This window comes from Dendrobates tinctorius, unplaced genomic scaffold, assembly GCF_039654945.1.
Source record: "Dendrobates tinctorius isolate UK_male_01 unplaced genomic scaffold, ASM3965494v1 ptg000010l, whole genome shotgun sequence".
Classification (NCBI taxonomy): domain Eukaryota; kingdom Metazoa; phylum Chordata; class Amphibia; order Anura; family Dendrobatidae; genus Dendrobates; species Dendrobates tinctorius.
In genome coordinates this window covers 9,623,387-9,640,000 of record NW_027361678.1, presented here as the reverse complement: position 1 = coordinate 9,640,000, position 16,614 = coordinate 9,623,387, and the positions used below count along the sequence as shown (strand labels likewise).

The 16,614-nt window shown below is 43.1% G+C and overlaps 1 protein-coding gene across 1 annotated transcript in view; it reads left to right on the top strand.

Annotated features, from left to right (window-relative positions):
- SPTBN5 (spectrin beta, non-erythrocytic 5) overlaps positions 1-16,614 on the top strand; it is a 313,866-nt gene that overhangs the window by 285,099 nt on the left and 12,153 nt on the right. Inside the window, exons 62-67 of the mRNA XM_073586632.1 lie at positions 1,871-2,425; positions 2,530-2,622; positions 3,648-4,628; positions 7,686-7,754; positions 15,594-15,683; positions 16,396-16,487. Coding sequence (XP_073442733.1) covers positions 1,871-2,425; positions 2,530-2,622; positions 3,648-4,628; positions 7,686-7,754; positions 15,594-15,683; positions 16,396-16,487 — 1,880 coding nt within the window. The remainder of the gene's footprint in view (positions 1-1,870; positions 2,426-2,529; positions 2,623-3,647; positions 4,629-7,685; positions 7,755-15,593; positions 15,684-16,395; positions 16,488-16,614) is intronic.

The window sequence follows — 16,614 nt, the reverse complement described above, 5'->3', positions numbered from 1 at the left end:
AATAGTCATGGATCAGAGAAGTATATCTGTATATACAGTATTTATCTATAGTAATAAATTAATCAGATAAATACACTAGTAAATCATAGGAAATAAATAAATAAGAGGGAGAGGTTTATCCCCAAACCCTCTGCATGCCCCTTTTGAAGAAGCTCATGGCGAAACGGCGTCATCGGGGTTAGGAAACATGACACACTAAAGACAAAGCACAAGTCACTTTGTAAGTACGTTATACAGAGGGTTTGGGGATAAACCTCTCCCTCTTATTTATTTAATTATTTCCTGTGATTTACTAGTGAATATTATTGAATATATTTTTTACATCTATAAAGTAATATATAGGAATAAAGAGAATGGACCGCTGACTTCATAAGTATAAACAATTATTTTTTATTTAATCAAATTCAATAATAAAGAGAATAAATATAAAGGGTGCACATCAAGAAGGGAACAAGTGTCACCTAGGGAACACTCAAAATAATTGGGCTATCACAGTACAGAGGAATTGTTTAAGGCATATAAAAATGTTGTAAGTCAAGCATTGAAATTCCCATTGTTATATAAGGAAAGGGGAATATTACCACAAAAGAGAGAAAGTTATCAGTATAACTCAGGTACATCCATGTCCTATTGATATACTTATCCCAAGGGAGGTGATATATGATGGTAACTCATATACTGTAGATACATCTAAAGTGCATATTAAATCAATTCATATTCCTCTGAGGACATAACTTACCCATATTTAAAGTGCAAGTGCTGATCAATGTTTTCCGGGGACTACCCCGACGCGTGTTTCACATTCGCTTTCTCACAGAGGTTTCCGATAATGTAAAGTAAGATAACGGCGTAGAATAGATATTTATGGCCTGGACGTGATTAAAGTGATCCCACCGCTCATATGCAAAAGTTAATACTCTCTTCTATCCCCTCTCTAACTTATTTCCTTAGAGGTGATTGTACCGTGTTTCCCCGAAAGTAAGACCCTGTCTTACATTAATTTTACCCCAAAAAGTCCCACCCTGTCTTACTTTCGGGGTAGGTCTTACTAGCCGAAAAAAAATGACAATTTCTTTTTAACCAATAAATTAACATTTATTAACATGCTGTTATACCCCATAACAGTGCCGTATCCCACTGCACACAGCCCCACACCCCATAACAGTGCCGTATCCCACTGCACACAGCCCCACACCCCATAACAGTGCCGTATCCCACTGCACACAGCCCCACACCCCATAACAGTGCCGTATCCCACTGCACACAGCCCCATACCCTATACAGTACATGTTTCCCTACTTGGTTTTTAAATGCTGGACGTTTTCCTCTGCGGTGCGGCTGTGGGTGCGGAAGGCCTGTGCTGCAGGGAACGCTGTGCCAATCAGCAGGGAAACAGCGGTGACGTGGGGCTGGGGCGGCCAATTACAGCCCGAGCTGCTGGACCAATCAGTGCTCGAGCCGGGGGCCGGCGGTGACGTGGGGAACAGGGGCGGCCAATGAGCTGTTGAGCTGGGCGGATTGCGGGGTTAACACGGTGAGTTAACCCCATGAGCGCTGGACCCGCCCAGCTGCACCTGAGGACACCTCTGGAGCCTGGGGACCCAATGGGGGACAGCGGCGGCCCAACGGTAAGGGCCTTACATTTCACAGCGGCCCCCAACCCTGCCTTACATTCGGGGGAGGCCTTACATTGAAGGACCCCCCCGTAACCCCCACCTTGTCTTACTTTCGGGGGGGTCCTACTTTCGGGGAAACACGGTATGATCAGTTAGATCAGAAAACCCTTTTGTGGTTTATCGAGTGGAATCATTTGGAGTAAGGGTCTGTTTATTGAAAAGAAGACTCACGTTACATCTTGTGTCTTTCCTAGAGAGAACAGAACCTGTCTAAGCAACCTGAGTTTAATGAAAAAGAACCAAAGAAACCTGAATCCTTTATTAGAGTACCTTCTCTAAAGAGGAAGCCGTCAGCAGACAGAAGAGGATTTCCTCAAAAATTAGGAAGCACAAGGGGTCTGTCTAGTCGTCCTGCCACGGAATCAGTAAGCGCCACACAACAGAATATCCCATTAGTTTCTGGTGACTTACTAGACAACGTAGATGGCAAGAGCAACACAACCAAGACCGAGCCAAATACATCGAGTGTCCCAAATCTTCTAGATCTCCACATCCCTCCTTTGGAAAACCCCATTACATTACCTGTATCCCAACCAATCGGGTCTTCCTATGAGCAGCTGCTGGCTCCAGTGCAATCATACCCAAGCTACAAAGTACCAATTACAGAAGAAATCCTAGGCCAAAGTCCATTAATTACTTTAGAAGACACGAAGTACCAACGCATGGAAAAATCGCTTTTTAATCCAACAGATGCCTATACATCATATAATTCTGCCCTATCCTCTGAGAAAACACAAAGTGGTGTTGTGGTATGTGGTGTGCATTAGTATTAAAAAACTAAAAATCTGTTCACCGTATAATGAACGTTTTCAACGTCCTGTGTGCTAATTTATACATTGCATGTGCTCTGCAGGAGGAGAAGCCATTGGTTGGACTTGGTGATAGACATCCAAAAGTTCCAGTTCTCTTTGACTTGATTCCTGAGACAACACCCATCACTGCTTTGGTAACGTCATTTTTCATCTGGGAACATAGGGCATTTGGGTTTGAGCAAATTTGACTTAGATTTTTAGTCTCTTTCCTGCAGATTTATCCGTCATTGCGATTCCCATCTGTCTGGCAAATCTGTTATTTTGCCGGACAGGTCCAGGGCACCTGGTGCAATATTATGGTCCATCCTCAGATAAAATGATTAAAAAAAAAATGTAAAAATAAAAAACCCTGATGACAACTGATGCTTTTTTGGATTAATTGTCATGATTTGCATCAGGCTCAAAAAATTCAGCATGATGCAACTGAAGTAGGTGAATCCGGCACAATACGTTGTAAAAAAAAAATGGACATCCATTCGTAAAGCACAATCGTTAGCGCTTTCAGTATTACAACCCTGACTTGCTATGCAATCAGTGTAAACAGCCATTTGGCTCCACGTAAACTGGGCAACTCCTCCAACACTTAGCTTGGTAATAATTGTAGACCAATATTAGATATAATTTATGAGCAAATTATGTTCCTATGTTAAGCATTCATGGCATTTCTACAGGATATTCCCGTTAGGTGCAGATGCTTTTTCAGCTCTTGCTTCATGACTATAGGAGGGAGAGAGGCTGGTATGAGAAGGAGTACTGGAGGAGTTATAAGCGACTGTTGTTTAGTTTGTACATTTGGAAATCTCTTATCCTTCCCTGTTTTGCTTTCTTCTCTGTTATATGTGAGGGAATATTTTGTGTGTGTGGAGTTTTCAGTTTACCCTTGTCTTTGTTGCCTTGTTTGTCAGGTTAGTGTACTGCGGTGCACAGTAGCGCCCCCGCTTCCCTGGGTGAGGGAATGGGAGAGACGAAGGGTTAACTTAGGAGATAAGGCAACAGCGGAGGCCCCGGATCTTCGCAATCTGAAGTATCCTGGGCATCAGGGTGAACTAGGGCGCCCCCTAGTGTTAGGGCCAGTAAAGGAGCCACTACTCCCAGGTCACTCGACAGCTGTGTAACTTGTACCTAAATATCAATGATAAATTAAGTCCTTACTCTGCAGGAGGTGAAGACACAATATTTTGTGCCGGAGGTGAAGGCACAATATTCTCTGCCGGAGGTGAAGTCACAATATACAGTACAGGAGATGAAGCCGCAATATACAATACCGGAGGTGAAGCCGCAATATACAATACCGGAGGTGAAGCCACAATATACAATACCCGAGTTGAAGCCGCAATATACAGTGCAGGAGGTGAAGCCGCAATATACAGTGCAGGAGGTGAAGCCGCAATATACAGTGCAGGAGGTGAAGCTGCAATATACAATACCCGAGTTGAAGCCGCAATATACAATACCGGAGATGAAGCCGCAATATACAGTGCAGGAGGTGAAGCCGCAATATACAGTGCAGGAGGTGAAGCCGCAATATACAGTGCAGGAGGTGAAGCCGCAATATACAGTACCAGAGGTGAAGCCACAATATGCAATACCGGAGGTGAAGCCGCAATATGCAATACCGGAGGTGAAGCCGCAATATGCAATACCAGAGGTGAAGCCGCAATATACAGTGCAGGAGGTGAAGTCAATTTATTCTGTGCCAGAGGTAAAGCCACAATTTTCTGTGCCGGAAGTGAATCCGCAATATTCTTTGTCAGAGATGAAACCGCAATATACAATACTAGAGGTGAAGACGCAATATAATCTGCCAGAGATTAAACCGCAATATTCTCTGCCGGAGGTGAATGCGCCAAACACCCTGCTTGAGGTGAAGTCGCAATATACCGTGCCAGAGGTGAAGCAGCAATATTCTCTGCCGGAGGTGAATCCGCCAAATACCCTGCCGGAGGTGAAGCCGCGATATACCGTGCCAGAAATGAAGCCACAATATTCTCTTCCAGAGGTGATGCCGCCAAATACCCTGCCAGAGGTGAAGCCGCGATATTCTCTGCCGGAGGTGAAGCCACAATCTTTGCTAGAACTTAATGTGGACTTTACCAGTGGACCATCAAAAATACCAGATCTACCCACACCACCTTCTCCAGTAAGTGCAAAAATTTCACATAATGACCAGTAATTATACTACACTTCAACTAAAGATGGGCGGACACCTGGATGTTCGGGTCCAGTGGGTTCGGCCGAACAGGTACAAAAAGTTCAGATTGGGTACCAGAACAGTACCCGAACCTGGACCTCATTAATTTGAATGGGGGACCTGAACATCGAGTTTTTGCCACGCTGTCATGTGCATGACAGCACAGCAAACACCACTTCTGATCGTCGGTAAAATCATCACTGCCGGTCAGACAACTGCGGTTCAAACGCTGTCAAAACACAGCGTGAGCCAGCAGCTGTGATCGGAGGTATAATGATTACCTCTGATCACTGGTGTCGGCTGATGGGACAACTGCTCCTATCAGCCGACGCCTGCTGCCGCTAATAACAGTGAGAACAGGATCGGCTGATGGGAGTATTCATCAGCCATCTCCTGTACTGTAAATAATTTAAAAAAAAACGGCGTGGGTTCCTCTGTATTTTTTATAACCAGCCGGGCAAAACTCACAGCTGGAGGCTGCAACCCTCAGCTGTCAGCTTCAGCAAGGCTGGTTATCAAGAATAGAGTCCCCATGCCATATTTTTTAATTATTTAAATAAATAGTTTTAAAAACATGGCGTGGGGTCCCCCCATTTTTGCCAATCAGCCAAGCTAAAGCAGACAGCTGGAGGATGGTATTTTCAGGCTGGTAAGGGGCCATGGATATTGCCCCCCTCAGCCTAAAAATAGCAGCCCACAAAAAGTGTATCTATTAGATGCGCACACTGGCGCCTTGCCCGGCTCTTCCCACTTGCCATGTAGCGGTGGCAAGTGGGGTTCATATTTGTGGGGTTCATGTCACCTTTGTATTGTCAGGTGACATCAAGCCCACGGATTAATAATGGAGAGGCGTCTATAAGACACCTATCCAGTACTAATCCTATAGTTATATGGTAAATAAAGACACAGCCACAATAAATTCTTATATTTGAAATAAAACAAAACACTTTTACTTTTTTATTTAAAGGTAACAAACACAGTTATACTCACCTAACGCCTAATTCCACTGAAGCCAACGTCTCCTGTAATAAAATAAAAAACAATAATATCCCTCACCTGTTCGTCGTTCTAGCCCGTGCCGTAATCCATGTCTGGGGGATAAAGAGTTTTCAACCTGGACGGTGCCAAGATGCGACCGTCCAGGCTGAGAACCACTGGGGAATGAGCTGCTGCGAGCGCAGCCTCAGTGACTAGCGGTGATGTCATAGAGGTTACTACTGGTCGCTAAGGCTGCGTTCCCATCCGGGCTGGACTGCAGTGAGATTCCTGCTAGCGATCTCCGTGGCGAGTTCACTGCAGTTCAAATTCACCGCAGTGAAATTCTCCTGGTGAACTCATGGTGTTAGCAGGGATCAAGTTTGAACCCAACAAATTTGAACCCTGCTACAGCGCAAATGGAAAGAGCTGGGCAAAGCGCCAGAATTGGCGCATCTAATAGATGCACTTTTTCTGGGCAGCTGTCAGCTGCTATTTTTAGGCTGGGGGGGCGTTTGTTTTTTTTTTTAATTATTTATTTACAGTGCATGCGGCTGATAAATGCTCCCATCAGCCCCTTCTGATCTTACTATTATTACTGGCAGCAGGTGTCGGCTGATGGAAGCAGTGGTTCCATCAGTCGACACCAGTGACCGGAGGTAAACTTTATTCCTCCAATCACAGCTACTGGCTCACACTGTCTTTTGACAGCATGGGAACTGCGGCTGTCTGAGTGGCGGTGATTTTACCGCCGATCAGAGGTGGTATTTGCCATGCTGTCATGCACATGACAGTGCAAGAAACACCTGGTGTTCAGGAGGCCGAACTCAAACAGTAGCACTGACTCCCTGGTGAAGTCCGTGTTCGGTGTCCATGCCTGAAGAGTAGGTGTTTGGTACAGACACCGAACTCTACTGTTCAGGTTCGCCCATCTCCAGCTGCAACCTAAGATGCACATGACCTCGTCCGCACTGTATTGACTTGAGTAAGGCTAAGTCCACACGTACCGGAACTCTCGCGGAAATTACCGCAAGAATTCCGGAATTCCAGTCCGCGGGAAAATCGCATTTTAAATTCCCGCGATTTTCCCGCGGAAAAACTAGCATTTTGCAAGCGTATTTAGCTTGCAAAATGCTAGCGTTCTCCAAGCGATCTGTAGCATCGCTTGGAGAACTGATTGACAGGTTGGTCACACTCGTCAAACATAGTGTTTGACAAGTGTGACCAACTTTTTACTACTGAGGCCGCCTATGCGGCATCAATAGTAAAAGATAGGATGTAAAAAAAAAAAAAATAGTGTTCATTCTTACCCTCCGACGTCCCGCGCATCCGTTCCCAGTAATCCTTTGCGAAAATGCCCGCGATGACGTCAGTTCTCGCGGGATCGCGACGTCTCGCGGTCATTCGCGATGACGTCGCGCGAATGACCGCGAGAACGGACGCCATCGCGGGCATTTTCGCAAAGGACTACTGCGAACGAGAGCGTGAAGAGAGGCGGGAAGACTGCGCGGGACGTTGGAGGGTGAGAATAACAATATTTTTTATTTTAAATTCTATTTTTTACAGGGATATGGTACCCAAAGCCCGGAGGACAGTCTCCTCTCCTCCGGACCGTGGGTACCATCCGCAAACGTTCTGCTTACTTTCCGCATGGTGTGCACAGCCACATGCGGGAGGTAAGCGGAACAATGCATTCCTATGGGTGCGGGATCGCTGCGATTCCGCAAATTAATGAGCATGCTGCGGTTTTTACCGCGAAGTGATTCCGCCGCGGTAAAAACCGCAGCATTAGCACAGCATTGCGGAATCCCATAGGATTGCATGGGATGCTTATTTTTCGCGTTTTCGCGGCAAAATTGCGCAGTTAAAACCGCCGCGGAAACGCGAAAAAAACGCCACGTGTGAACTCAGCCTCAAGCTTTTTGCAGTAAAAAGAAATAAAAAACAAAACACATAGATTCTAAAAAACTCAACACATCAACTTTGGACCACAACTGAAGTTTTGATTTGTTGTCTTTTCTTTCCTGACAGAGTCCTTCCTTTGATAGAATAATTAATGGATTTATGGAGACAAAGCAGACCCTTCTGCCCGGGGGAAAGGTATAAGCCATGATCACCATTATGTGTACCTCATGCTGTGGATCGTATACCCCGAGCACTTGGTGTACCGCATGCTGTGGATCGTGTACCCTGAGATCTTGGGGTACCACATGCTGTGGATCGTGTACCCTGAGACATGGGTGTATCACAAGCTGTGGATCATGTACCCTGAGACCTTAGGGCACCACATGCTGTGGATCGTGTACCCTGAGACCTTGGTGCACCACATATTCCATCTCCAGCCACAGGGATTAATCACTCAGCTAATGACACTCTTAGGGCTCATTCAGATCTCAGTGATTTTTCATCAGTGTTTGTACGCCAAAACCAGGAGTGGAGGAAACAGAGAAAAACTATAATTGAAAGAGTGACACCTGTTCTGAGTTTTGGAGATGATCCTGGTTTTGACATACAAATGCTGATGGAAAATCCATGACATCTGAATGAGGCCTTATGGAGCATAGTGGATAGTCAGCGAACAAGTGCTCGTAGGCAACATCCGTGTAAACGTTTCATCATTAGCATTGTAGTCATTGAGAATTTGTTCTCAGCTCTCCTTTTATAGGTATAATAACAGAAGTTCTTATTTATTCCTTATTCCTTCTTGATTACAGCAACCATTGCATCACTTTCATATAGGGGTCACCATTTTTTCAATCTGTTTATTAGATTATTCATTTGTTTGTCATTTTGTCTTGCAATCCCCTTTTATCCCATCCTGACCTCAAAATGAAGCTGTTTTTTTTACATACATTTATATTGAGCTACTACCCCTACCAGTATATTGGATTTTTTTTTTATTTTCATCCTGATGGAGAATCTGCCATAGGTATATATATATATATACAGCTCTGGCAAAAATTAAGAGACCACCACATTAAAACTCTGTCATGGGCAGCCCATTCTCCAGACCTGAACCCCATTGAAAACCTCTGGAATTTAATCAAGAGGATGACGGATATTCACAAGCCATCAAACAATGAAGAACTGCTTAAATTTTTGCTCCAAAAGAAGTGTGAAAGGCTGGTGGCAAGCATGCCAAGACGCATGAAAGCTGTTTTTAAAAATCATGGTTATTCCACAAAATATTGATTTCTGAACTCTTCCTGAGTTAAAACATAAGTATTGTTATTTCTACATGTTTATGAACTTGTTTTCTTTGCAATATTTGAGGTCTGAAAGCACTTGGGTTTTTTTAATTTTGCCTATTTCTCCTTTTCAGAAAAAAAAACAACAAAATTTATTACTTGGAAATTCGGAGACATGTTGTCAGAAGTTTGTAGACTAAAAGAACAATTTACATTTTACTCAAAAATATACCTATAAAGAGAAAAATCAGACAAACTGAACATTTGGAAGTGGTCTCTTAATTTTTGCCAGAGCTGTATATATACAGTGTTGGCCGAAAGTATTGACACCCCTGCAATTCTGTCAGATAATACTCAGTTTCTTCCTGAAAATGATTGCAAACACAAATTCTTCGGTATTATTATCTTCATTTAATTTGTCTTAAATGAAAAAACAGAAAAGAGAATGAAGCAAAAAGCAAAACATTGATCATTTCACACAAAACTCCAAAAATGGACCAGACAAAAGTATTGGCACCCTCAGCCTAATACTCACTTGCACAACCTTTAGCCAAAATAACTGCGACCAACCGCTTCCGGTAACCATCAATGAGTTTCTTACAATGCTCTGCTGGAATTTTAGACCATTCTTCTTTGGCAAACTGCTCCAGGTCCCTGATATTTGAAGGGTGCCTTCTCCAAACTGCCATTTTTAGATCTCTCCACAGGTGTTCTATGGGATTCAGGTCTGGACTCATTGCTGGCCACCTTAGAAGTCTCCAGTGATTTCTCTCAAACCATTTTCTAGTGCTTTTTGAAGTGTGTTTTGGGTCATTGTCCTGCTGGAAGACCCATGACCTCTGAGGGAGACCCAGCTTTCTCACACTGGACCCTACATTATGCTGCAAAATTTGTTGGTAGTCTTCAGACTTCATAATGCCATGCACACGGTCAAGCAGTCCAGTGCCAGAGGCAGCAAAGCAACCCCAAAACATCAGGGAACCTCTGCCATGTTTGACTGTAGGGACCGTGTTCTTTTCTTTGAATGCCTCTTTTTTTCTCCTGTAAACTCTGTGTTGATGCCTTTGCCCAAAAAGCTCTACTTTTGTCTCATCTGACCAGAGAACATTCTTCCAAAATGTTTTAGGCTTTTTCAGGTAAGTTTTGGCAAACTCCAGCCTGGCTTTTTTATGTCTCGGGGTAAGAAGTGGGGTCTTCCTGGGTCTCCTACCATACAGTCCCTTTTCATTCAGACGCCGATGGATAGTACGGATTGACACTGTTGTACCCTCGGACTGCAGGGCAGCTTGAACTTGTTTGGATGTTAGTCGAGGTTCTTTATCCAAAATCTGCACAATCTTGCGTTGAAATCTCTTGTCAATTTTTCTTTTTCGTCCACATCTAGGGAGGTTAGCCACAGTGCCATGGGCTTTAAACTTCTTGATGACACTGCGCACGGTAGACACAGGAACATTCTGGTCTTTGGAGATGGACTTGTAACCCTTGAGATTGCTCATGCTTCCTCACAATTTGGTTTCTCAAGTCCTCAGACAGTTCTTTGGTCTTCTTTCTTTTCTCCATGCTCAATGTGGGACACACAAGGACACAGGACAGAGGTTGAGTCAACTTTAATCCATGTCAACTGGCTGCAAGTGTGATTTAGTTATTGTCAACACCTGTTAGGTGCCACAGGTAAGTTACAAGTGCTGTTAATTACACAAATTAGAGAAGCATCACATGATTTTTCGAACAGTGCCAATACTTTTGTCCACCCTCTTTTTTATGTTTGGGGTGGAATTATATCCAATTTGGCTTTAGGACAATTCTTTTTATGTTTTTTCATTTAAGACAAATTAAATGAAGATAATAATACCGAAGAATTTGTGTTTGCACTCATTTTCAGGAAGAAACTGAGTATTATCTGACAGAATTGCAGGGGTGTCAATACTTTTGGCCAACACTGTATATACACTATATAATCGCCTTATTCTGTCTGTCTGTAACTGAAATCCTGCATCGCTGATTGGCGACAGGCGCAGCCGTTTGTAACGGTAAGCTGCGCCTGTCGCTGATTGGTCGTGACCTGGCGGCCGCGACCAATCAGCGACAGGCGCAGTCGAGCGCAGTGCGTAATGTGCGGATGGTACCCAGGGTCCGGAGGAGAGGAGACTCTCCTCCAGGCCCTGGGTAGCATAAACCTGTAAAAAATAGAATTAAAATAAAAAATAGTGATATACTCACCTTCCGACGGCCCCCGGACTCTTTCCCTCCTCTCATCACGTGCCCGGCACCTTCCGGTCCCAGTAATGCTTTGCGCAAAACACCGCTGATGATGTGACATTGACCTGGTCTCTAATCTGAGCTGCTGTTAACCTGCGATTTTTTGAGGCTGGTGACTCAGATGAACTTATCCTCTGCAGCAGAGGTGACTCTTGGTCTTCCTTTCCTGGGGCGGTCCTCATGTGAGCCAGTTTCTTTGTAGCGCTTGATGGTTTTTTCCACTGCACTTGGGGACACTTTCAAAGGTTTCCCAATTTTTCGGACTGACTGACCTTCATTTCTTAAAGTAGTGTTGGCCACTCGTTTTTCCTTTACTTAGCTGCTTTTTTCTTGCCGTAATACAAATTCTAACAGTCTATTCAGTAGGACTATCAGCTATGTATCCACCAGACTTCTGCACAACACAACTGATGGTCCCAACCCCATTTATAAGGCAAGAAATCCCACTTATTAAACCTGACAGGGCACACCAGTGAAGTGAAAACCATTTCTGGTGACTACCTCTTGAAGCTCATCAAGAGAATGCCAAGAGTGTGCAAAGCAGTAATCAAAGCAAAAGGTGGCTACTTTGAAGAACCTAGAATATAAGACATATTTTCAGTTGTTTCACAATTTTTTGTTAATTATATAATTCCACATGCGTTATTTCATAGTTTTGATGCCTTCAGAGTGAATCTACAATTTTCATAGTCACAAACATAAAGAAAACTCTTTGAATGAGGTGTGTCCAAACTTTTGGTCTGTACTGTATATATATATATATGCATACATGTGCCTCTCACAAAATTAGAATATCATCAAAAGGATAATTTATTTCAGTTCTTTAATACAAAAAGTGAAACTCATACATTATATAGAGTCATTACAGAGTGATCTATTTCAAGTGTTTATTTCTGTTAATGTTGATGATTATGGCTTACAGCCAATGAAAACCCTAGAGTCATTATCTCAGCAAATTAGAATAATTAACAAAAACACCGGCAAATGCTACCTAAGCGTTTAAAAATGTCCCTAAAGCCCCCGTTACACACTGCGATATCGCTAGCAATGTCACTGTAAAGTCACCGATTTTGTGACGTTGCAGCGATATTGCTAGCGATATCGCTGCATGTGATACTTACCTCCGACCGGCTCCCCCGCTGGTTATCGCTGATCGCGCGAGAAGCTGCTGGACCATTCCTCGTCGGCCACTTCCTGCGGCGCTTCCTGTGGCGCCGACGAGCGACGCGTGGAGCCGGGCGGGAGGACGCGGGATCGCCGCGTCTGACAGGTAAGTAGCGATCCCCGTCCCCAGCGATGTCGCTGGTGAGATCTGCCTGAGTGGCAGCACACTAGCGACCACCTAGCGATGCACCAGCGATCCTGACTGCGTCATATCGCTAGTCGGGATCGCTGGTGCATCGCTAGGTGTAACGGTACCCTTAGTCTGTTTCAGTAGGCTTCACAATCATGGGGAAGACTGCTGACTTCACAGATTTCCAGAAGACAGTCATTGATACACTCCACAAAAGGTCATTGCTAAAGAAGCCGGGTGTTCACAAAGTGCTGTATCCAAGCATACTAATGGAAAGTAGATTGGAAGGGATAAGTGTGGCAGAGATAGGTGCACAAGCAACCGGGATAACCGCAGCCTTGAAAGGATTGTTAAGAAAAGGCCATTAAAAAATGTGAGGGAAATTCACAAGAAGTGGACTGCTGCTGGAGTTATTGCTTCAAGAGCTACCACACACAGTTTTATCCAGGAAATTTTAGAGCACTTCATGCTTCCCTCTGTCGACAAGCTTTTTGGAGATGGAAATTTAATTCTCCAGCAGGACTTGGCTCCTGTCCACACTGCCTACAGTACCAATACCTGGTGTAAAAACAGCAGTATCACTGTGCTTGATTGACCAGCAAACTCGCCTGACCTTAACCACATAGAGAATCTATGGAGTATTGTCAAGAGGAAGATGAGAGACACCAGACCCAACAATGCAGATGAGCTGAAGGCTGCTATCAAAGCAACCTGGGCTATACTCTTTCTCTACCTAAACATAAAGGGGGTATAGGATTACCGGACCCACAAAAATACCACGCAGCGGCAACTTTGTCGCTATTAATCGATTGGACGAGAGAGAGTAATCACAAACTTTGGACAGGGATTGCTAGCGAGTCACTGTCAGTACCAATCGCTACTATCCTTCACTCGCCAACGGGTTTTTATAAAGAAGGTTCTCTGAAAAAAAAATAAAAAAAATGCAATAACAAAAAATCTAATCAGGACCTGGGTCAGATTCTCATCCTCACTAATGCCACTTCCATCACCCCTGATAAAAGTAGGGGACCTACCTGGCCTCTATTTAAATCGCCCTTTTCTTAAGGACACCGATTCTCTACATAAAATAAGCGAAAGTCTAGATGCTTTCATGGAAGATGGTGCGATCCTCCCTCTGCAAGATTTACAAATGAGATTTCCACACTATCATATTAACTTTCTTCATTACAACAGGCTCAAAAACTCGATCAGATCGTACAGTATTTACAATCTGGACTTCTGCACAGAGAGTTGACCACTTCTGAAAAGTTGCTGACTCAGAGAAATAAACCAAGGGGAGTGTTGGGTAAGCTCTACCAGATGCTCCTGGCCCACTCAACCTCGGTTAAACGAGCGTTTATAATGAAATGGGAAAGGGACCTTGAGGTTGTATTGCAAGATTGGGAGGTTGAAAAGACATATAAAAACTTGCATGGTCCTTCTGGCTGTGTGAGGGTCCAAGAAAATTCTTACAAAGTCCTTACTAGGTGGTACACCACCCCTGACACTAGAAAGAAGTGGGAGCCTGATGCACCCTCTAATTGTTGGAGATGTTTCGGGGAGAGGGGATCTTATTTACACATATGGTGGCAGTGCGAAAATATTCAACCATTCTGGAGGAAAGTGCTTAAAATTGCAACAAGACTTTGTCAGCTTCCAAACCCCCCATCCTTGAAATTGATTTTTCTAAACTGGTCAAGAGATCTTGCACAATACAAACATAAAAAATGTCTTATGTATTTGTTAGCAGCAGCCAAAATGCTTATCCCCTTACATTGGTTATCCCAGGACTGTCCTACCCTGGCAGAATGGTGCCACAAGGTGAACCAAATATATTACATAGAAGAAATAATAGCCAGCACGACCTTTAAGATAGGTAAATTCAGATTGACCTGGGCGCCGTGAACACTCTTTAGAGAAAGAGATGAATACTTAAAACAACTAAACCCTTAGTAAAATTTATCAAATTGCCCTAAGACCAACTAATCTTGGAGCAACATTGGTTGACCATTCAGACAATAGGGCAAAACCCCCTGCCGAATGGACATCACCCCCTGACTGGAATCCCTACTCCATCCCACCCTTAATTACTCCCCCTTCTATCCACTCTACTTCTCTACCTAACTTTTATTCTTTCTACTTAGTAAAAAGTTTGTATTTTGTTACGACTGATGTGTACATCTTTTCCAGGGATCTACGTCAAAGATTTTGTCTGGGACTCATGAGTTTAAGCAATAAAACTTAGTCGGATACTACCTGGTTTACTGCATAGCAACAAGTATCAAGCAGTAATATATGAGATGTGAATATATGATTAGTAAGATCAAACTTGAAATCTGAGAAACTAATAATGCTTGATCATATCAGTCACATGTAATGTTATTTCTCTTTGTTAAACCAATAAAAAGATGTTTAAAACAAAAACAAAGCAACCTGGGCTTCCATAACACCTCAGCAGTGCCAACAGGCTGATCGCCTCCATGCAACACTGCAGTAATGTAGTAATTAAGCCCCGGCCAAGTATTGTGTGCATTTACTGAACATACATTTCAGTAGGCCAACATTTTGGACTTTAAAATCATTTTTCAAGCTGGTGTTATAAAGTATTCTAATATACTGAGATAATGACTTTTGGGTTTTCATTGGCTGTAAGCCATAATCATCAACATTAACAGAAATAAACACGTGAAATAGATCGCTCTGTAATGACTCTATAATATATGGGTTTAATTTTTTTCTATTGAAGAACTGAAATGAACTAACATTTTGATGATAGTATAATTTTGTGAGATGCACCTGTATATACCTATGTCAGACCCTCCATCTACGTATGTATATATATATACCTCTTGTATGTTTTAATAAATTAGTTTTTGGAACGAGTATCTTCTTTTTTCATCAAGGACACCGCACCATGACCATATTCCTCCCAGTTTATCTCCATTCAATAAAAGAAAGCAAGGATCTTGAAAGCCAAGATAAATGAAGTCTATGTTAGCCCAGAAAGTTGCAAACAATGATGTTTTATTTACAACAGATTTACAGTAGTTCTAGTTAAATCTTATGTCAATATATATATAAAAGAAAATGTATTTGTGACATGGCAGGAAAGGAGACGATGCATTGCTTCTAAAAATCAACTTCTCGCTTTTAATCTCTATTCTGTATGAAGACCGTGTACTGCTTGTATTACTGCAGGAAAATCCAGCCAACTACTGGAACTCATACTTTGTCACAATGCGAGGAAAGATCATGAGCTTCTATAAAGGCAAGAAGGATGAAGCCAAGGTATTGTGCCCTAAAGGCTTTGGTTACGGAAGTGTGGCATCATACTTGTGCCACAGTCATATTCCCCTGTATTGAAAGTGTTGTCATGTACTAGATATATATCCCAAAAGCTACACGCTAGCTTATTGGTCCCTATGGGTAATTTGGCTTGCACTGTGTATTCATTGAACACATATCATAAGCTAAAAAATACTCTGTAACACCAGGCTCACATGTCTAATGTTACATTAATGAGCTGAAAGAACATAGCAAATCAAGTATATAAAACAATTAAATACTTACTGTCACAATATATTTGGTTTTGATCTATCACCAGAGGCCATTGTTAGGCCACCAGATGCCATATTGATTGTGCTGCGGGGAGCCAATGTAATGACAGAGGGAGCAATCTCCCTCTGTCACACTCCTTAGATGCTGCGCTTTAAATTGACTGTGGCATACAAGGAGTTAATTGAGCTGCTGCAAAAAACTGATCGCCTTCAATCTCCTCTGAATGCTATTAGACAGCAGGAGCCCGGGACCACCCCCCCAGGGTGAATAATTGCACGTAAAAAAGCAGTGACGTAAACTGTTAATGTGGCATATGAGTCACAGCACAGAACTGGGGAGAGGTAAATGATGAATTTATTTCTGGAGTAGCCTTCATTATGGGAAAGGTTTATCAGTAGCCAATGCTAAAGATGATATATAATGCATGTAATATCTCCTTTAGAATGAAACTGCAATTCCTTCAGTTAACATGGTGGGCGCTGTCTGTGAAAGAATATTGGATCCTGCAGAAAAAGTAAACACCTTCCTCGTGAGGTAGAGTACAGGCTGGCGTCCAGCTCATATGGCTTTATTATCAGCACTGGTTTTAGCTCACTCTTAATACCACAGTTTTGAGGGGCAGTGAAACCAGGGTTATATGCACTGGGGATGCCGGGAATGG